This window comes from Sceloporus occidentalis, unplaced genomic scaffold (assembly GCF_023333645.1).
Source record: "Sceloporus occidentalis isolate IW3139 unplaced genomic scaffold, rSceOcc1.0.p SCAF_1, whole genome shotgun sequence".
Classification (NCBI taxonomy): domain Eukaryota; kingdom Metazoa; phylum Chordata; class Lepidosauria; order Squamata; family Phrynosomatidae; genus Sceloporus; species Sceloporus occidentalis.
This window is the reverse complement of record NW_028316981.1, coordinates 150,809,029-150,830,399: the sequence shown is the minus strand read 5'-3', so window position 1 is coordinate 150,830,399 and position 21,371 is coordinate 150,809,029. Positions and strand designations below refer to the sequence as shown.

The 21,371-nt window shown below is 43.5% G+C and overlaps 1 protein-coding gene across 1 annotated transcript in view; it reads left to right on the top strand.

Moving 5' to 3' along the window:
- Positions 1–19,361: 19,361 nt before the first annotated feature.
- ERBB3 (erb-b2 receptor tyrosine kinase 3) overlaps positions 19,362–21,371 on the top strand; it is a 115,095-nt gene continuing 113,085 nt past the window's right edge. The window contains exon 1 of the mRNA XM_089527149.1: positions 19,362–19,440. Coding sequence (XP_089383275.1) covers positions 19,362–19,440 — 79 coding nt within the window. The remainder of the gene's footprint in view (positions 19,441–21,371) is intronic.

The window sequence follows — 21,371 nt, the reverse complement described above, 5'->3', positions numbered from 1 at the left end:
ATGTTTTTATTGAAGTTTTATTTATTGCAATTTTTATCCTGTATTTTGTATTTGATATTGCAATTTTTACCTGTATACCGCTATGATCAACGCAGAATAGCAGTTTATAAATAAAACTTATTATTATTATGCCTGTGTGCAAACTAGAAATGCATGTTGAAGTTTGATGTGGTTGGCACCTGGGACAAGCACGTTCTGTAATAAAATTACTTATACAGGTTGAGTCTCCCTTATCCAAAATACTTGGGACCAAAAGTTCTTGGATTTTGGAATGTTGGTATATACGTAATGAGATATCTTGGAGATGGGACACAAGTCTAACCAAAATTCATCTGTGTTTTGTATATACCTTATACACATAGCCTGAAGATAACTTTATACATAATACTAATATTGTCTATGAAACTAAAGTCTGTGTACACTGAACCATCAGAATGTAAAGGTGTCACTATCTCAGCCACCCATGTGGACAATCTTTGGGGTATTTTAGAATTCTGGATAAAAGAGACTCAACGTGTATTGGAAAACACATTCATTATGGTATACAAACGAATTGATCTTGTAGCACCTTTGAGACTAACTGAAAGAAAAGTTGGTAGCATGAGCTTTTGTAGACATGCATCTTCTTCCTGAGCTGGTTCAAGTCTACAAAAGCTCCTGTTATCAACTTCTCTCTTCCACTTAGTTTCAAAGGTCCTACAAAATCCCTTTGCATACTGATTTTCCAGACTAACACGACTGTGTCTTTGAATGTTCCATTACACTTCGGATCCATATCTGTTTACCTGAAAGTAACGACTTCTGTGTTCATATGTATCACTAGTAATGAGCAGTTGTTTGGTGTTTTGAAATACTGTCCATTGCATAAATTAAGGTTTGTTGATAGCAAACTAATGTTTCCTAGGGCTGTGAATAAATTGTTGCTTTGCTATGAAGCAAAGACTCTTGTCTTCAGCATCACTTATGAAACTAATGGAAGATTTTTCCTTGCAAGACCAACTTGCAAAAAGGAATAGATATGGTTTATATTGGGTAACGTAGCTTATAATTGTCATGTACCATACTATGGTTTTTATGTACGCAGTTGTTACTAGACACTAGAAAGACAGAAAAAAGACATTTTCTGCATTTTGACAGCCTACTTTAAACTTGGTATTGGACAACAGCTTCCCTAATCTCTGACCATTGGGCATGTTGGCCGGAGTGTCTGGATGTCAAGCAGCATTGGAAAATCCAGCGTATCCAATAAAATAAAGTTGGCCTCATATATTCCTTGTTCTGTATTCCATTTAATGTTGTAGCAGCTACATTCTGGAGCAAGGTAACCAACAAAGAGCATGTTTCAGTAGGACTTTCAGGTTGGTTTTGTCCCTGTTCCACAGAACAAAGACAATAGTTCTTGCCCTCAGTCCTTTTTATGTTGCAAGAGACTAACATGGCTGCTTCTTTGAAAACCATCTTAAGGATGGGTTTACCTGAGATACCACATTGTAGTTGTAACAGGGAAACCTTGAAGAGTGAGCTAGTGGACTGGGGCCTTCAACCTAGGTAAAACAACTTTTTCTTCTCAAATTTGGACCGGATTGGCATGTTTTACCTCTACACATACCAAAATGTTCCTCATGCAAACACATGGAGGCTTCTTGAGGAATGCATTGTCCTCTGCCTACAAAGAGGCCTATGGCCTCACAGGGATGGAGACATATTGGATTCAGTGTTGCCAACAAGCCTCAAAGATATTCCCTGGAATGTTTTACCAAAATCCTAAATCCCTGGAATTCCCCAATATTTATTGTTGTTATTCAGTCAAAATCCCCAGAAATGAATTAATTAAATGCCCAGATTCTGGGGAATTTCCGGGAAAATGGCAACACTGATTGGATTGCAAAAGAGGAGTCCTTGTTGATATGCAAATGAGCTTTAAATTTCCTGGACCTTGAAAATCTCCCTATTGCCACCTGGCCAGAGGAGGAGGGGTGAGGGTAAAGATACCCTCCCCATACCATCTTAACTAAAGACAGAAACAATAAAATGCAGGCATCTTACTAACATCTCCATTTTTTCTCCTGTTTGGTATGTAACATCTTGTCTGATGAAGAAGTCAGTGGAGTTTTGAAAGCTTGCAACACGTATATTGTGCATTTCGGTTGGCCAATAAAGGTATCAGTTTGGTGGATTTTGTTTAGGCTTATAGAGGTGACTGATGTTCCCTAGTGTAGTTCCCACCTGTACTCACAGAGAGGCGCAAGAAGGTGGCAGTGAATGTGCTTTCCATCATTTGCTTTGGAAAGATTGGTCAAAGTATGGTTCAGCAATCTCATCTAGTTGACTTAAGGGTTAAAGAAAGATGAAGGAGAGCAAAAATAAATAAATAAATAAGGCAGGAACTTTATGATTAACTGGTTTTTGTTTTAGCCTGAGTTTTTATGGATATAAACCCAGATACAGTACTGTACAGTGTGATCTGCATCTGAAGGAAGTGGGTGTATATTCATGAAAGCTCATGCTTAAATAAAAACCAGTTAGTCTTAAAGATGCTGCCACATTTTTTTCTTCCTTCCCTTTTATGTTGCAAGAGACTAACAGGGCTGCTTCTTTTAGAAACTATCTTAAAGGAGATCCAATAACATCCAAACAATGATAGCTTTATTGGATCAACCAAAATGTACATATTGCAAGCTTTCGAAGTCATGCTGATAGCATGTAATTGTGCATTTTGGTTGGTTCAATAAAGCTACCATTGTTTGGATGTTATTGGATTTGCTATATGGCCAACATGGCTATCCCTGGACATCTTAAGGGAGAGTTTACCTTAGTTAGTTTTATAGTGTAGTTCCAACCTGTAAGCACAGGGAGGCGCCAGAAGGCAACAGTAATTGTGTTTCTTTGCTCTGCTTTAGTTCTGGAAAGACTGGACAAAGCAGAGATAAAGCCCACAAGATCAAGACCCTACGAAAACATGGAGGAAGCACTTAAATGCCCTCTTGCAGCAGAGTGTTGTTGTTAACTGCTGTAGAGTTAATCTCAAGTCATGGTGACCCTGTGGCTGAGACATCTCCAAGACCCCCGTTCTCCATTTCTCTGCTCAGGTCATGCAGGCTCCTGCCCGCAGCCTCTCCAGCCATTTGACATATACTCTGCCTCTCTTTCTGCTGCCCTCTACCTTTCCTAGCATCATTATCTTTTCCAGTGATTCATGCAGTCTCATGATGTGGTCAAAGTACAACAATCTCGATTTAGTTATCCCAGCTTCCAGGGAGAGTTCAGACTTAATATGGTCTATAAGCTATTTGTTTGTCATCTTGGCCATCCACAGTAAGCACTCTTCTCCAGCACTACATTTCAGATGAGTTGATTTTCTATCTATCGATTTTCTTCAGAGTCCAGCTCTTACATCCATACATGGTGATGGAGAATAATATGGTCTTAGACGATCCTCACTTTAATGTTCAGAGTCATATCTTTACGCTTTAGGATCTTGTCCAGCTACTCTTCTCAATCCCTGATTTCTTGATTGCAGTCTCCATTCTGATTAATATTTGATCCAAGATAAGGAAACTCTTTTGACTATTTCAATTTTCTCTTCATCCAGGATATATTCTTGTAGATCTTCCATGGTCATTTTGTTCTTCTTCTTAATATTCAGCATTAATCCTACCATGGCACTTTCCTCCTTTACCTTCTTCAGTAATTGTTCCAGGTATTTGTTGTTTCTGCTATTAATACTGTGTTTCTTCATATCTTAGGTTCTTAATGCTCTTACCTACAATCTTCACCCCTGCCTCTCAATCTGAGCCTGCTCTGTTGTATATTTTCTTCATACAGGTTAAATAAATAGGGTGAAAGTATGCAGCCTTACCTAACCCCCTTTGCCAATTGGGAATTATTCTCTTTCTCCATATTCAGTTCTGATGGCAGCCTCTTGTCCTGAATACAGGTTACACATCAGGACAATTAGAGGGTGTCTATTATATTAGATGCAGAATAGTTGAGTCTTCTAAACAGAAATTTTGTCTGCCTGCAGTCCTCAGGGAGATTTGCATGAAGCTTGTTTTGATCAAGTTCTAGGCTAAGGGAGAGTCCGAAGTACTAATTAGGTCAAGAACAACCTTTTCCTCCTTAGTGTCCCCACTTTCCTGTGTATGAGTCACTCTCTGGGTGCGGTGGAGAGAAACAGGGTTAAACCTCAGCAACACCTCAAAGAGACTAAACAAACACAGGTTAGAAATATAGGATCACGTAAGGATCTCCAAGTCAGACCTGGCTCCCATCTGGAAGACGCTCCTCTAATGGGGAGGGTGGGGATCTGGCCACAACGCCAGATCAAATCAGAGGTAAAGTTACTCTTATTGACATTGTTCCTTCCCTTCCCCACCACTAATGTTGTTTGGTAGGGAAGAGTGGTGCATTGGATCAGAAGGAAACAAGCCTTCAAGAGCTCCTGCCCTGACCATAATTAGCAGCACCTCCTAAAGCAGGAGTGGGGAACTTGTGGCCAGTGGTTGGACTGCAACTCCCATTAACCCTAACTAATATGGTTTGTAGTAAGGAATAATGGGTGCTTCAGTGCCACACTTGGAAGAGCACATATTGCCCATCCTCACGCAAAAGCCAAACTATACTTGACACAAGGCGTATGGGTCTGGATCTACTAAGGACACTTCTTTTCATAGGGTTGTTTTTTTGTGGGTCAGGGAGTTTCCCAGCAGACAATGGATCTCTAATTAAACAGACACAAATCTTGCATATCCTCCCACCATGAGGCCTTGCCATTCAACACAGAACAATACACAGATTAACATGGAAATCACTCCTTCCAAACTAGGGTCACACAGTATGTATATGCCCCACTCTCTTCCATGCCAGCATTCTCTGAAGATGCCAGCCACAGATGCTGGTGAAACATCAGGAACAAACTCTTCAAGAACATGGCAACATAGCCCAAAAACCCACAAAACAATATGGATGCCAGCCATGAAAGCCTTCCACACTTCCTTTAATCCCTGCAATAACTGATAGGTTTAGTATTTTAAAAACTGGGAGAAGAAACACTGATGTTCCTTTCTCTAACCATCCCTCTATGAAGTCTGAAATACATTAAGCAACTGCCATTAATTAATCTAATTAAGCCTATCTAACAGCTCCTGCACTGTTTTAAGAGAAAAAAACCTTTGCATCCTTGTGGGTATGAACAGTGTGGTTTTGCACACATGTAAAGATACATGAATATTGTGATGTGTTTGTTTGTTGTAATCAAAGCATTATTGTATTTGTGTGTTTTTAAAAGAAGCGCCTGTGTTAGTCTGTTTCAGCATAAAAGGAGGAAGAAGGGGAGAAAAAAAAACCTAGCAGCATCTACTGATTATTATTTTAGCATGAGCTTTTGTGGATATCAATCTGCTGAAAGCATTCTTGTTAGACACAAGACTTGAGTTAGAAAGAGGGACACTGCCATTTCCTACTACCCTTTGGGGTAGGGTAGGGGCATGGAGTAGTAGGCACATACATGTGTAGACCTTACACTGTGATTTCGTCACAGCTGTGCAAAATAGGTTGAAAGTGTTCTATTGCTGGAGAAACATTATCTCTAGGGTGGGCTGAAGACTATTATGTTTAAAATAATGATGAATGTGTGTTAAGAGGAAGGTGGGTGAAGTAGGGGAGAAACTATTGCCCCTTAGAGGCAGAAGCATCTGGGCTGGGGCAGAGAAGGAACATTGTTTTAGGACGTAGGAAGTGTTGAACAGTTGCACCATGTGCTATTTCTTTCAAGACTCTTCTTGTTATCTTCCCAGCTACTTAGTTGCCATTTTGTGTCAGGGCTGCCATCTTGACATGCAATGCTTTTCAAAGCCTACTTCTGTTACAATCTTTCTGCTCAGATTCCTGTGCCAACCACCCCAGAACACAGGGAATGTCCATCTTGCCCAGCACCAATCCTGATAATACACAGTCTGCCGCAATTTCCCCCATATCTTTTTCTTCCTGGGAAGAGGTTGAGATAATGTTTTTTTTTATTGTGTGTAGAAATGGGTGCTGTAGAGTTTTATAGCATGTGGGACTTTTTTTAGGTTTCAATCAAAAACCTAAATGTGTGGCAGTGCTGGTAGATCTTGATTGTAGTACACCTGCGAAGGCTGTCTATGTTTTGCTTTCCCTCCATCCTACCATAGCCTATCCACATGCAATTTTAAAATGCAACCAGCAGAAAAAAAGCAGCCACACAGCCTGAAATTAAGGACTGATTCTTGTTAAGGAACTAAGTAGGGCATTAGGATGCAGTGTTTGGGTGACATAAAAGATCATCAAATACACCAGTGATTTAATTTGGGGTCCCCCCATACATGTTTATTCTTTATTAATTATTTCTTTCTCTAGATAATTTCTTATTTTTTATTTGCATTTTTCATTATACAGCAACTTCAAACAAAAGATGAAACAAAGAGAAATCAAGTTCAAACAAACAAACAGAATTTGCATAGCATCACTGTTCATCACTGAAACAGAGAAGGGACCCATGCATATGAGGAAATACAAGTCAACAAAAGCTCATGCTACCAGCTTCTTTCTTTCAGTTAGTCTCAAAGGTGCTACAAGATCCCTTTGTTTACTAGTTTTCCAGACTAACACAGCTATGTCTTTGAACTGAAACAAAGAAGGTGAAGGTAAAGAAGTTGAGAGGATTCCAGCTAAATCGGATCCCAGTCTTCATGTATATCAATATTTTCCCCCAAACAATAATCTGGCGCAGCACCAGGTATAATTTTTCCTTCTTTCTGTCAATTCATTTGATAAAAGAAAACTATTCATTTATTATTATTGTGCTTTTACTGCACAATTATTGCACACTATTACTGTGCACTATTATTGTGCTATTACTGCCAGGAAGGGGAGCTGCTGCTTCATGTACTAATATAGCTAGGCTAGCATTGGATACTATGCACCTTGACTGGTGTGAGATGCAGGGAGTTGCAGTGCCATGTGCTGTTCAAGAAGCACAGTGTCTTGGCCTGATAGCATTCTGGTACCGCCCCGGGGTGTGTGTAAGATAAAACATGTGTTCTTATTTTAATCTGTGTGCTGTAGGCACTATAATATTTAACCTTTGGAGGTGTTGGATGGGTCTTCAGATCCCAACAGCACAAAGGTAGGCAACCCGTAGCTCTCTGCTTCTCATGCAGCCTATGGTCCAATTCCAAAGCCTTATGGGAAAACAAAACTATGCCTTTCCCAGCTGCTCTCTAGGTGGTGAGGAAGAGAGATAGTAGCCAGCTTTTGGCTCTCTGCCCATCCGTCACTGGCTCTGCATGCTCCAATACCAACATGCCTCTCTTTGGCAAAGCACTAGGAATGTGGCCCTTCAAGAGGAAAGTGGAACAGTAATGTACAGGAATGTTTCAATGCATGGTGATGCATCTAGGAGAGACAAGCTGGAATCCTGTTGGTGAGACCCAATAAGTGTAGAGCCCTTAAATTAATTCTTGGAAGGTGGATAAATACACAGGTAAATCCAATTGATTCAATTGGGCAACCCTATTCAGGATTAATTTATTATACCCTGACCTACAGTCAGATTTCAGGGCAGTGTTCAAGAAAATAGATGTAAATTTGAACAGGTTTAAAACATTGTGAATAACTGAAAGGCTAAACACATATTAAACCATTAAGCACTTAAAATATATTAAAAGGAGTTAAAACTATTCAGACGCCTACTCATGCAAATCTGGACACAATCAATCATGCTCCCAAAGCTTTACTAAACAGCCCTGTTTGCACTTGGTGCCCGAATGAGAGCACATTGGTGGGGAGTGGAAGAAAAATGTACGACATGATTAGAAATCAGAAGGGCCAAGTTTATTCATTTCTTTGACAGATTACATTTATATCCTGCCTTTTCTCTAATGAACTCCAAGTGGCTTAGGCACATGGCTCTTTCTCTTTCTACTTTATCCTCCTGACAACCCTGTGAGGGAGGTCAGGCTGAGGGAGAGTGACTGGTGCTAGGTAATTTATAGAGTTTTCTGTCTCCATTGCCTTGCACTGTCATCTGGATCTCCTAAGCCACAGTACTGCCCTCTAACCACTGCAGTACACTGTTTTTCAAGTTTAGAGAGCCCGCCCTCAGTGGAAAATAAAAATCATAGTGTAAACAATTGTGTTTTACTAGTGAGGAATCTTTACTACTGCATTTTGAATTTGCTTTCAGACTGTAGTTTAGTATGGAGATATGCACCAGTATATGAGGGTATGTTGTCATCCACTGTCCTGTTCTAAGATGCTACACTGCACTTAGGGTTGCCATTTCACGGCAGTGGGCGGGACTTTCCCGCCTTCTGGGGGGAGTGCACGGTCCTGCCCCACCCTCCCCCCATTCCCAGGTGGTTGCCTGACTCAGGGCTCCCAGGACTGCTGCCTCCCTTTCATACAGTGCTGAGCAGCAGGGCTGGAGCAGCAGCAGGGCTGGAGCTAGCAGGGGGTGGGGTCTGCTGCTCTGCCCTGCCCCTATTGGCCAGCCCTCTCAAGGAGCCAGCCCTCTGCTTCCTTATTTGGGCATGCTCCAACTTCCAAGCGGAGAGGGCTTTGCAAGGCAAGTTGCTTTTTGTTCTTCCCCTCTTTCTCTTTCCCCTCCTTCTCTTCTTCTTGTTATTCCGTTTTTTCTTCTCCTCCTCTTCTCCTCCTCTCCTTTTTCTTCCTTTCTTCCCCCTCCTCATCTTTTTCTCTTTGTTCCTATTCTTCTTCTTTCTCTTCCTTTTCTTCTTTCTCCTTCCCCTTTTTTCTCCTCCTCCCCCTTCCTCCTCTGCTGTTGCTGTTGTTGTTGTGTGCCCAACTCCTTTCTGACTTATGGCAACCCTGCCTCTAGTCCTCTTATTTACCCCCCTCTCTCTAAGCCCCCCTCCTCTTCTTCTCAGGGGTTCAGGGCTTCTCAAGGCTTTGCCCCCATTAGAAAAGAAAAAAGACTTTGCAAGGGATCTGACCCATAAATCCCCCCTAAGTTGAGACATACCTGGGGAAAAAGAGGGGGTGAGGGTTTTGGGGGGGTTGGGGGGGCAAGGAAAAGGAGGAAGGGGGGAATTTCCTGCATGGCAGGGGGTTGGACTGGATGGCCCTTGTGGTCTCTTCCAACTCTATGATTCTATGATTCTATAATTGCTAAAAAGGCTTGGGAGTGGGAAATGTAGTTTGCAGTGGCACAAGGGACTGCCTGTGGTCTTTAAATGCCATGCCTGCTTGGGAGTGGGAGATATAGTTGTAGAATTGGGCGGGGGGGGTGTTTGGCCAGAAAGAGAAGTACATTTCAGCCATCTGTCTAGGAATAATGCCAAAATGTCCTCCATTTTGAGCATGCCTAAGAAACATGCATTTATATTAACATTTAAAAAAAAAATCAAATTTTTCATGTGTCCTCCATTTAAAAAAAAAAAAACGTGTCCTACATTTGAAAATGTGGCCCTACATTTGTCCTACTTTTGTCCCAGTTTGGAGGTCCTGACTTATGGCAACCCTAACTGCACTTGGATTGTAGATGTAGCCTGATATCTGTGCAGGATGACCTTCCAGAAGTAGCTGGCAGGATGGAATTGCACCCTCATCCTATTCCACTTCTTGATGCTAACAAATTCTTAATGTAATAGAAAGAAAGATGGTTCTATTTATCTTTTAAGGTGTTGTTCAGTGACAGCTCTATTTAAGGAGAAGATCAAGAACTACTGCTAATGGGTGTTTGTTAAACTGCTGTCTGTTACATTATGTCTGCAGATGATAGATCTGCCTGCCCATGGCAGTCTCAAGCAAGGACTCAGAACGTGTTTACAGCATGGGTCTAATTAAAGACTTCCCTTGCCAGACCAATTTGCCTTGCAAAAATAGGCAGACATTGTTTACAATGCATTCTTTAGCTTTTATTCAGTGATGTAACTAGGGCTGGATCTTGGGTTACATGTCCAGGGTCCCACAACCAAGTCTCCCCCATATCACCAACAAGAATGATGGAGAACAGTGGCAAAAAAATCAAATGAGAGCACTTGGGCTGGCTGAGCCCCCAACACTGGCCGGCACTGACTTCCTTTCTTGTATTAAAAAAAAAAAAACTTTGGAAAGGATATATTTTAGATTTCAACTTCGAGAACCACCAGCTGGTTAGGGGATTCTGGGCATTATAGTCCATTAAAGCAGTTTCACAAGACTCTTGCATTGGAAGTTGACCAGATGTGCATGCTTAAAACTCCTCATTGTTTATCTTTAAAACATTGTGGGGGTTTGTACAACAAAATAATTCTGCTTCCCATGTACATGAATTAATATCAGAAGCAAACTCTTATTTCAATACTGTACTACAGTTATGATGATGTCAGGATTCAATTTATTTAAAATGCAAAATTGCACTTTTTTGAACAACTTTTTACTTTTTGCCTTGAGTATATCAGAAACATAGAAACTATTGTAAAGTACAGCACGAGTAGGGAACAGAAATGCATGTTGTTTCTCCAGCCTGAGGGATCCATGCAGTGACTTCTTCTCCAAGCACTGACTATTGCACTCTCTCTAAATGCAATTAAAATTATGAATAAACTTTGTATTCCAAAGGCCCAGCAGTGGACCAGCCAAGATATTTTATTACTTAAAGCAGAGTGTTAAATTGCCCCCGACCCTTTAAAGTTAAAAGTAGCCTAAGATGCCTAAATTATTTGCCAATTGAGGAAGAAAATTTTATGTCTCTCTCTCTCTTTCTGGCAGTAAAGATACACTCATAATACTCTGAATAATGAACGGTTGTCCATTCATGACACCCAAATAGGGCATCCTGAGGCAGCAGCCTTGCTTAGCAGACATTTCCGAGAGCCAGTATGGTGTAGTGATTTGAGTGTTAGACTATGGAGACCAGAGTTTGAGTCTCTGCTGAGCCATGAAACCCACTGGGTGACCTTGTGCAAGCCACACTCTCTCAGCCTCAGGGGAAGGTGATGGCAAACCTCCTCTGAACAAATCTTGCCAAGAAAACTCCATGATGGGGGTCGCCAGAAATTGGAAATAATTTGAAAGTCCACAACAACCACAATAAGTGGTAGTTTGATGTTATTAAATTATGACCGTTAGCAGAACATGGATGTATGGGCAAAAATGTGCACTGTTATTCCTAAATGACATTACAGTACTTCTTGTTCAAGATGCTTTACAGTCTCTTATTGCATGAGTGTTTCTATTTCATTTCAAGACAGAAGCCCTTGCTCTCAGGCAATGGTTGAACTTGGTGGAGGACACGGGAAAATATTGATTCTTTCACCATCCATACTATGGAGTCTCTCATAAAAACATTGGAGAGCTCTGCCAGACCAGACCAAAACCCCAACCAGTTCATCTTCCTGTTTCTCACAGTGTCAATTATGTGGGCTTTCCTTCTGAAGGTCCTTTTTACCAGCCCTCTCATTCTGGAAAGTTTCCTCTTACAAAATCAAATGTGTGTATAGCAGCATTTCCATACTGAAGAAAGAGGCCAAGTAGCATTCGTTCTTAAGATTTTGATCTTAAGATCAAGATGAAAAGATTGTAATTAAACACACACACACACATATACACAGTGAAGTGGCAAAATTATCAACACTAATTGGGCTGAAGGAAAAAGGTTCAGAGACTGCACTATCAAATGAAAAGTATTTGCAGAGTCCCAAAGGCCTTATGAAAAAGGATAATATTGGGTCAGCGCTTGCAATCAGGAAAGATGCAAATGTCCCAAAGAAAGGATAATCCAGGATTTCAGGACCCTGCCTGAATAAGTAACAATGGGCCTGAACAGACAGGCCAAAATAAAGCTGCTTTGGGTCACTTTGGATGTATGCTGTTTGAATGATACACACATCTTAAGAGGCCATACGCTGCACCAAAGCTGTGCTCCAGTCCTTAGAACTGGAGTGTGGCTTTGGTGCAGCTTCCAGCCTCTTAGGACACAGGCATAATTTAAACAGCATACCTCCAAAGTGCCCCGAAGCAGCTTTATTTTGGCCTGTCTGTTTGGGCCCTGTGGGACTCAAAATGGAAAGAAGGCCAAGGTCTTGTAGGTGTTGGGAAGAGACAAGGTGGTCCTTCACCTGTATCCGTCAGAGTTTTAAACCAACCATTTCATCTGGGTCTGAACAACCCTTTGGGAGTCAATGGAACTCTCTTAAAATCAGAATAATACATTTTCTGTTCTTAGCTCCATGATAACAGCTAAATTCTGTGCCAACTGCAGTTTTAAAGAGTTCTAGCCTGTAGTGGTTTGAGTGCTGGACTATGACTCTAGAGAGCAAGGTTCAATTACCTGCTCGAACCTAAAAATCCACTTGGTGACTTTGGGCAAGTCACACCTTCTCAGCCTCAGAGAATGGCAGTGGCAAAACTCCTCTAAAGAAACTTGCCAAGAAAACCCCAGAATCAGTTTGCCTTAGGGTAGCCATAAGTCACAAACAACTTGGAGGCACACAGTCTCCCTGGTGTAGTTCCAGTTTATAGCCACAGTGAGGCACCAGAAGGCGGCAGCAGGTGCATATCCTTCTTGATTCATAATCACATCCAAACTAGCTACATTCCAATGGCAAGGGTGATTATTTATCAGGGAGAAACTGTTTCCTTGTTTTTCAGTTGTATATTATATTAGAACGAAAGCACATAGGAGGTGGGGAGGAAAAATTACAAGAAGGTGGAGTTAAGAGAACAGACTGGAAACTGTTTTTTAAAAAACAGGGCAAAGGAGAGGCGGGGAACTGCAAAGTCTATAAGATTAAGACCATTAAAAAGCAGGAATCAGGGATGGAGCACTTCAGTGCCCTCTTTGCAAAATGGTCAAGCCTTTTAAATGAAGTGGGGAACTTATGGTTCTCCAGATGTTGTACCAAAGTTCCTATCAGCAGAGGTGATGGTGATGGATGATGGGAGTTGTAGTTCAGTAATATCTGGAAGGCCACAAATGGCCAAACCTTGCTTCACACTGAAACCTTCTCTCCCTGGAACCTTCTGTGAGGCTTGTTTTGATTGAATTACAGGCTGAGGAAAAGCCCAAGGCCCTAATTAGGTCAAGGCAACCTTTTCCTCTTTAGTGTCACTTGTTTCCTGTGGGTGATTCACTCTCTGGGTGGAGTGGAGAGAAATCAGGGGTTCACACTCAGCATGACCTTAAGGAACAGGATAGACAAGCAGAGGGCTGAGTTTTTCTTCTTCGGATCAGTGCCTGGACAGGACTTCAAAGTGATCTGGATTAGAACTGGGGTCCCATCTTAAAGGCTGCTTTTAATAGAAGAGAAGAGTCTTGGGCATTTCAAAACTTTGGAGCTGGACAGATTTTAGGATGCCCAATATTTTGGCTGAATGTTTTCCCTTTCATATCTAATAACAGCTTGATGTAGAATGAAAGGGAGACATTTTGGGGTCAGGTTTGTGGCACAGAAGGGAAGAACCTAGCCTTGCTGTCTTCTGCTGTGGTCAGAGTTCATCTAAAGCAGCAGACAAAATCGCTAAGCATGGTCCTCAGATGTTCTGCCTAGATATAGTCTCAGTCCCTCTGGTTACGTTCTACAATTTCTCTTCCTTTGGGCAGCTCTAGGGAAACAGCCATTCCAGTAGTGTTGGGCTCTAGCTTTTGTTATAGTGGAACAGAATCCTGGAAACCACTTGGCAACCTGTCTTGTATCTGCAAATACTGAGGATGCAGCCTGCCAGATAACGATTAAGGGTCATCATCCTCTGCGGATGGTATGAAATCCAAAGTCTGGTTTAAAAATCCAGCTCTGGGGGTTCTGGAGTATGACAGAAATTGCAACCAACAAAAGAGCTGTGGGGACAAACAGCACGCAAGGAGTGCTGCGTGTCTTGGCCATGTGGTCCATGTATCCTTCCAGATCAATGGGTCTCTTGCCAGGACTGCTCCACTTGGTATATTAGCATCTGTCAGGTGAATGTTCTTCCTTACTGTGGCTGAGAGGCTCCAACCATTCACTGTCCACTGCTTCTGAAACTGCCTCTAATCTCATTCCCTCCCATGCTTGTCCTAACTGTGGTCACTGTTTGGGACACCCACTCCTGAACCTCTGCCACCCTCTCCATCTGTTTCATGTGCTGGAATGGAATGGCCTTGGCAGGGATATTGTGTCCCTCTCTTTCCACCAAAGATCCATGACACCCCAACAGAATGCCATGAACAAGCATGCGGCTGGTGGGCAGTAAGAAGAGGGAGAGGGGGTGAGTCTTTTTTGGAAGACTCAGTCAAACAGTGACCTGGCAGTAAAATGTCTTAAAAAGTGGCAGGGTAGGGGAATCAACTAAGACGAAGGACACCATGAATTGAGTGCAAAAGGGAAAATCTTGCTCACAAACTCTAGAGTCAATTTCCTCAGACATGATGCAGTTGTTTGAGCTTTGGACTACAACGCTGGAAACCAGGGTTCGATTCCCCGCTCGGTTAAGAAACTCACTGGGTGACCTTGGGGAAAAGGCAATAGCAAACCTCTGAACAAATCTTGCCAAGAAAACCCCATGATAGGGGGGGTCACCATAAGTCAGAAATTACTTGAAGGTACACAACACACACATCCACACGAGGACTGGATGCAGATTGGGCACAAGTGAGAGAGGTTTAAGCCTCTTCCCCACTCCCATAACAATTCCCCCCATTACTTTTCCCCATGCACAGGGGCCTAAAAAGAGAGAGGAGTGCAGCTCTCTCAAAATAAGGTTTATCTTTACCATTTTGTGACTCAGTCTGAATTCTACATAGCACTCTAGTTTGGGTGCTGTCATAATGGTGTTTATCACACTATGCTCTTAAAGAGGTACTATTCCAGTGTGACTCCTCTAGCTGCCTCCTGTTGCATGCTGGGATTGGCAGTTTTAAGGAGGGGTATTTAGAATTCTCAGGCAGAGAAGTTCAGCTCCTTAAAACTGCCAATCCCAGCATGCAACAGGAGGCTGCTAGAGGAGTCACACTGGAATAGTAGCTCTTTAAGAGCATAGTGTGATAAACATAGTTAGCATCAACTTCTGATAGAGTTCTTGAGAGGAAACGATGTGCCAGTGTGAACTGTGGGACTTGTTGGAAAAAGCCTTTGAGCTCAATCTGGCCTTAGATTCACACTCTGAGGCCCTTATATTTCACATCTTAGCTGTGTAGGGGCTAGCTTTCCTTACTCAAGAAAAACTTTAAAATGTTATTTCAAAGAAAATATTTGCACCTGGTCCCACTGTTTTAGGAAATAACTCATTGGTTATTTCCTTATTGCATTAAGTGTGACATGCTGCTTATACGGTAGTTTTTATTTACTTTTAAATTAATCTTAAGTGTATCCCTGATGGAAGTGACCTGCCTTCATGTTTCAGTTCTACACAAAAAGGACTGGAATCCTAGATCTGTTATTGTTTGTTTTTAAAACCTATCTTGCACTTCTTATGGACAGCTCTGGACAAAAAACTCTTTTAGACTTAAGACAGGGGAATTTTATTCATGGATACTCAAGTAAACATAGTGAGATTTATTTCTAAGTAAATAAATATAGAGTTTCGGCCTGAGTGCAATGTAGAAGATATCCATCTTTCAGCTCTGATACAGACATCATTCACACATTTTTAAAAAATGAAGTAATGCCAGCAAATGTCCAAATTGTCCACATTAGATTTGTGTAACAGGGAATTGCATTTCCCCAAATGTTTGTTGCTTTGTGGTTTATACTTTGTGGTGCAGCCTTGATTGATATCTCCCTGCCTCATTCCCTACTCCAAGTATATACACACACACAATTACACTGCAGTTTTACAAATATATATATATATTAGTTGATCCAACAGCTACAAAATATACCTGTTTTTCAAGAAAAAACTAATTGTAAGTTGCCACTTAAGAAAATAATAAAATAAGACTTCAGCAACAGAAGAAGAAAAAACCCTTATCTGCAACATTTAATTTCAAGTTAAATTATTTTTTAAAAAGTAAAAGTTAGAATGGGGAACCTTTCTTGGTCACAAACAGGAAGTAGGCAATCATCCAGATGTCTCTAGACAGCAACTTCCAGCAGCAGCAATTCCACTAGTGAGGAACTAGTAGGGTTGCCAGAATGAAAGCTTGTGAAAGTTTTGAAGAAGAGGGAATTTCAGTAGTTGTTGCTTGTTACCTGACTGTATCACAGTTCACACCTGCTGAAATTCCCTTTTCTACACAGCCATTAAAGGTATATGTGCCCTCTCCCATTTTAAAATTGGCAACCCTAGAATGCTGGGACCTGTTGTCCAGCCATATCTGTTCTAGGTATTAATGAATCCTTGACCCTTACATGCTTTATCACCAGTGTAGCAGTAAATGTTTAAGTGCAGACTCTCACCACAACAATTCCTTTAGGAAAATCCCCAAAGAGAGGCTAGAAATCAAGATCACTGGGTAGATTTTTTTTCATATAGAAACACTCCTGTCGTCATCATCATCATCATCATCATCATCATCATCATCATCATCATCAAAATAATGTTCCTGGAATTTTGTTACACCACTGTTCAAGAGCCAGCATGGCATAGTGACTTGAGTGTTGGACTATGACTCTTGAGACCAGTGTTTGATTCCCTGCTCAACCGTAAAACCCACTGGGTGACCTTGGACAAGTCATATGCTCTCAGCCTCAGGGGAAGGCAATGGCAAACCTCCTCTGGATAGATCTTGCCACAAAAACCCCATGATTTGGTGACTTAGGGTTGCCATAAATAAGAAATGACTTGAAGGCATACAACAACAACAACTATGCTACTGCTCACTATTGGCCTGACTAGTGAGGGATGAAGATGGAACAATGACTGGAGGGGCACCAGTTCCCCAGACCGGAGTTCAGGCCTTCTTTGAAGCCTGTGTCTGGCCAGGGGAGCCGCAGACAACTTTACCTCCTGGCAATAACAGGAAAAGAGCTGTTTTCAGTATCACACTCTCTCTTTCTCACCTGAAGGCCAACCGAGGCGGGTATACGGAACAGTGTGAGCGGGTGTATTCAGCCAGATTGTGATGGGAGGGGGTTCAACACCCATTCAGCTTAAACAAAATCAAGGGATGGGATGAAACTGGAAGGTGTGTCTGTCTCTGGAAATATTTCATAGACCAGCAAGGGAAAAGCCACAGGAGGGCCTGCCTGTTTGTCAAGCTGTATCTAATGGGGCTTTAGTCTGATCTACTGATTGCAGAGGTGTGTGTATGAAGGACAGGCCAGTGGAAGACGGAGTGGCCTTATTTTCTGCTGCTCCAGAGGGCAGGACATGAAGATAAATGGCTTCAAATGATATGAAAAGAGATTCTGATTAAAGGAGATTCCTGTTGGCCAGGACTTTACAGTGGGCCCCTTAGTATCTACTAGGATTTGGTTCCAGGATCCCCCATGGATACCAAAATCTGTGGATATTCAAAATACAGAAAACCTTGATTTTGCCATTTTATATAAGCAATACCACTGTAGTAAAATGGTGCCCCTTATATAAAATGGTAAAAGAATTGTTTTAGCTGTGGCTTTCCCACACTTGCAGGGGATTGGACTATATGACCTTTGGGTTTCCCACACCGTCTCTATGGATTCTCTGTCATAAACATTAAAGGACATAAAAGCATCCAGAGGGTTGGTTTCATGCATTTGAGGAAGTGGGGTCCCAAGGGTGTAGTTATGAGGGAGCAGCAAAAGTAGAACAGTCCTACAATTCTAGCATTGCAGTAACTTAAAACTTCAGCTGAGCACTCTTAGGCTTCCAAAGAAAAGGGCCAGGGCAGGGTTACCAAGGGAATGTGAACACAGCAAGTAGAAGAGTCCTGGCTCTGAAAGAGTTTTAGTGTCTCACTCTTGGCAATGAGAGATTTGGGGACTGAAGGAAAATTTAATGGTGTGTGTGGGGGGCAGAATTCTTACAGGTGGCAATGTCCTCATTTTACTCTTTTCCATTGTTACACCTTGAAGTAGACTGAACCTAAGAAATCTTATGGTAGACATTTCTTCTCCCTGTCCTTTTAAGCTAAAACTGCCTGACATGGCTATTTCTTTGAACTCTTCTGTATCCGTATTCAGTGTCAGTCTCATGGGCAAGTTACAGTTATCATCCAAAATCCACAAAACAGGGATGCCTTTATTGGGCCAACCAAAATGCCCATTATACATGATGCAAGTTTTTGAAGCTCCACTGACTTCCTCATCAGGCAAAAGGGTTAAAAACTATACAGGAGAAATGACCATGTTAGTCAGATGGTAAGAAGAGTATCCATGCGGGAGGTCCCCTTCTCCTCCTGGCCATGTGGGGGCTGGGAAGGGTGACCAGGCGTCCTCCTTTTCCAGGACATGCCCTACATTTCAACCTTCTGTCCAGAAGGAATTCTGTCTGAGAGTTCTCCATTTGAAAAACATTCATATGAGTGTTTTGGGCTTTGATTGTGTAAAGTCCTCTATTTTTCTTACATTTCTTCCATTCGGAGTATGAGTAAGAAGCATGGGTTTACATTCAGATGAGTGTTTTTGGCTTCTCTTGTGTAAAGCCCCCCATTTTTCATGACTGTCCTCCATTTGAGCATGACTTAAGAAGCATGGACTGACATTCATATGAGTGTTTCTTGTCTTTTCTTGTGTAAGGTCCTCCATTTTCCCTTACTGCCCTCCATTTGGAGCATGTCCAAGAAGCATGGATTTAGATTCATATGAGTGTTTTTGGCTTTTCTCAGGTAAGGTCCTCCATTTCCCTTGGATGCCCTCCATTTGGCCAAGCATGACCAAGAAGCATGGACTTACATTCCTACGAGGGCTTTTGGCTTTGATTGTGCAAGGTCCTCCATTTCCCTTGGACGTCCTCCATATGGCGGTGCCTTGTCCTCCTTGGCGGTGAGGACACCTGGGTCCTGGGGGAATAAACTTGAAACCCCATTAGCAGCAGGACAAACAACAAAGCTCTTGCCTCGCAGGAGATCCAGTGAGGGAGCATCCCTTTTGGAGAGGTCCAGGACCTCCAAGAGTGGAAGCAGCTGGCCATTCCAGGGCCAGCAAAGGGAGGCCAGGGCTCCCTGCCCCACAAAAGAGACTGTGTCCTCCTGAGTCTGGGCTCTCCCTCGGAGCGCCCTCTGATTGGCCAGGTCCGGGCCCCACTCCAGCCAATCAGGCGCGCCCTCGGCTTGCCATGAATGAAGCCGCGTGCGTAATGAGTGCACTCCTCCGGCAGAGAGGCTGAGCCAAGCGGCCAAAGGCTGGCTCGCCTGGGAGCAGAGGGCGCTGGATCCCGGGTCTTGGCTTGGCTTTGGGGATCAGGTGGCTGATCCTGGATCTCCTGCTCCGTCCCAAAGGGAGGAAGTCTATGCACAGGAGGGAAAGGGGCAAGGGACCCGAGAAGCCCCCCTTTCCGCAATGAGGCGAAGCCCCCCCAGTTGGCTGCCATGGCTGCTCTCCCTTTTGGGGAGCCTCCAGTCCGTCGCCTCGCAGGCAGGTAAGAGCGCAAAGGGGATGGGCTGTTGTGAAGTTGTGTGACATTGTGTTGTGTGTGAGTGGTGTGCTTACTTAAAAAGCAACCCAACAAATCTGGAGCGGCTTCCCCAGCCGAAACTGCGCCTTCCAAGCTTAGAGCATTGGGTGCCTGTTTGCATCCGCACTGGGGAAATGATCCGGGTTGGTTCCAGGATGGAACCGGGTTGTTGTTCCTCCAGTGCGGATGCAGCCGCTTTCTCTGCCCGGGCCGGATCGTGGCCATGGAAGGTGTGTTGTGTGTCGTTGTGTGTTGTTGCATGTTGTGTGTTCCCCAAACCGCAGCAAGGGAGGAGGGCCGAAACTTCAAGGCAAACTGGAAGGAATCTGCGCGATCTTGTTCCTCCGCTTCCAGGGAAAACCAGGAGGAGGAGGAGGGGCTCCTTCCCCAAAGGCACCTGCTGCTGCTGCTGCTGCTGCTGCTGCCCAGGCTCTCCGAGGTTGCAGCCCCTGGCCCCGACCTGTCCCCTGGCGAGGAGTGGCGGGGAAGCAGGGCCTCTGAGCGCGTGCAGAGCGCCTTCCCTGCCCTCTCTTGGCTGAGAGGCTGGAGCCTGCCCTGGGCGCTGGGGCCTCAAGGGAAGGAGGGGCCTGCGGAGGGCTCTCCAGGGAGCCTTGCCAAATGGGTTCATTGTTTTCCAAACTCGATACTGTCTTAAAAAAGTAATGCTCTTGGGTAGTTTTTAATGGGTTGTATGGCGACCCTAAGGCGAGCCTGCCCTAGGGATTTCTTGGCGCGATTTCTTCAGAGGGGGATTTGCCCTGGCCATCCCTGGAGGCTGAGAGAGTGTGACAGTGGGTTTCATGGTTGAGCTGGGAATCAAACCCTGGTCTCCAGAGTCCCACGCTCAAACCACTACGCCATGTTGTTGTGGGCCTTCAAGTTGTTTCCGACTTATAGGGAACCTAAGGCAAAGCTATGGTGGGGTTTTCTTGGCACATTTCTCCCGAAGGGGTTTGCCCTGGCCATCCTCTGAGGCTGAGAGAGTGCGACTTGACTAATGTCACCCAATGGGTTCCATAGTGAAGCGGAGATTCAAACCCTGCTCTCCACAGTCATAGCCTAACACTTAAACCTTTACACCAGGCTGACTGTCCATGCTGGCTAACTTGTTATTAGCCGCCTTCTATGTCAGGAGAAAATCTGGATGTCAATGAGATAATAATAATGGTAGTAGTAAGCTCTTTGTTTCTCTTCTTTTCTTGTGGAGTCCCTCAGGGAGCTATTTTGTCCCCAATGTTGTTTAACATCTATATGAAGCCGCTGGGTGAGATCATACGGAGTTATGGTGCTGGGTGCTATCAGTACGCTGATGACACCCAAATCTATTTCTCCATGTCTCGTTCGTCGGCCTCGAATTCTAATGGCATCTCTTCTCTCAATGAATGTCTTCGGGCGGTAATGGGCTGGATGAGGAAAAACAGATTGAAGCTGAATCCGAACAAGACGGAGGTGCTCACGGTAGCGGCCCCGAAACCAAGAATTGGGTTGCAACCACCAGTCCTGGACGGGGTCACACTCTCCTCTGGTGACTGCGTTCGCAGTCTGGGGGTGCTCCTTGACTCGTCGCTCCTGATGATAGATCAGGTTAATGCGACGGTCAGGAGCGCCTGTTATCAGCTTCGGCTGATACGCCAGCTGCGCCCTTTTCTGGAAGTAAGGGATCTCGAGACAGTTGTGCACACGCTGGTAACCTCACGCCTTGACTTCTGTAATGCGCTCTACATGGGGCTACCCTTGTGCCTGGTTCGGAAACTACAGCTGGTTCAAAACATGGCAGCCAGGCTTGTGTCAGGAACATCCAGAAGGGACCATATCACTCCGGTTTTGAGGTCCCTCCACTGGCTGCCTATTGGTTTCCGGGCCCAGTACAAGGTGTTGGTTATTACCTTTAAAGC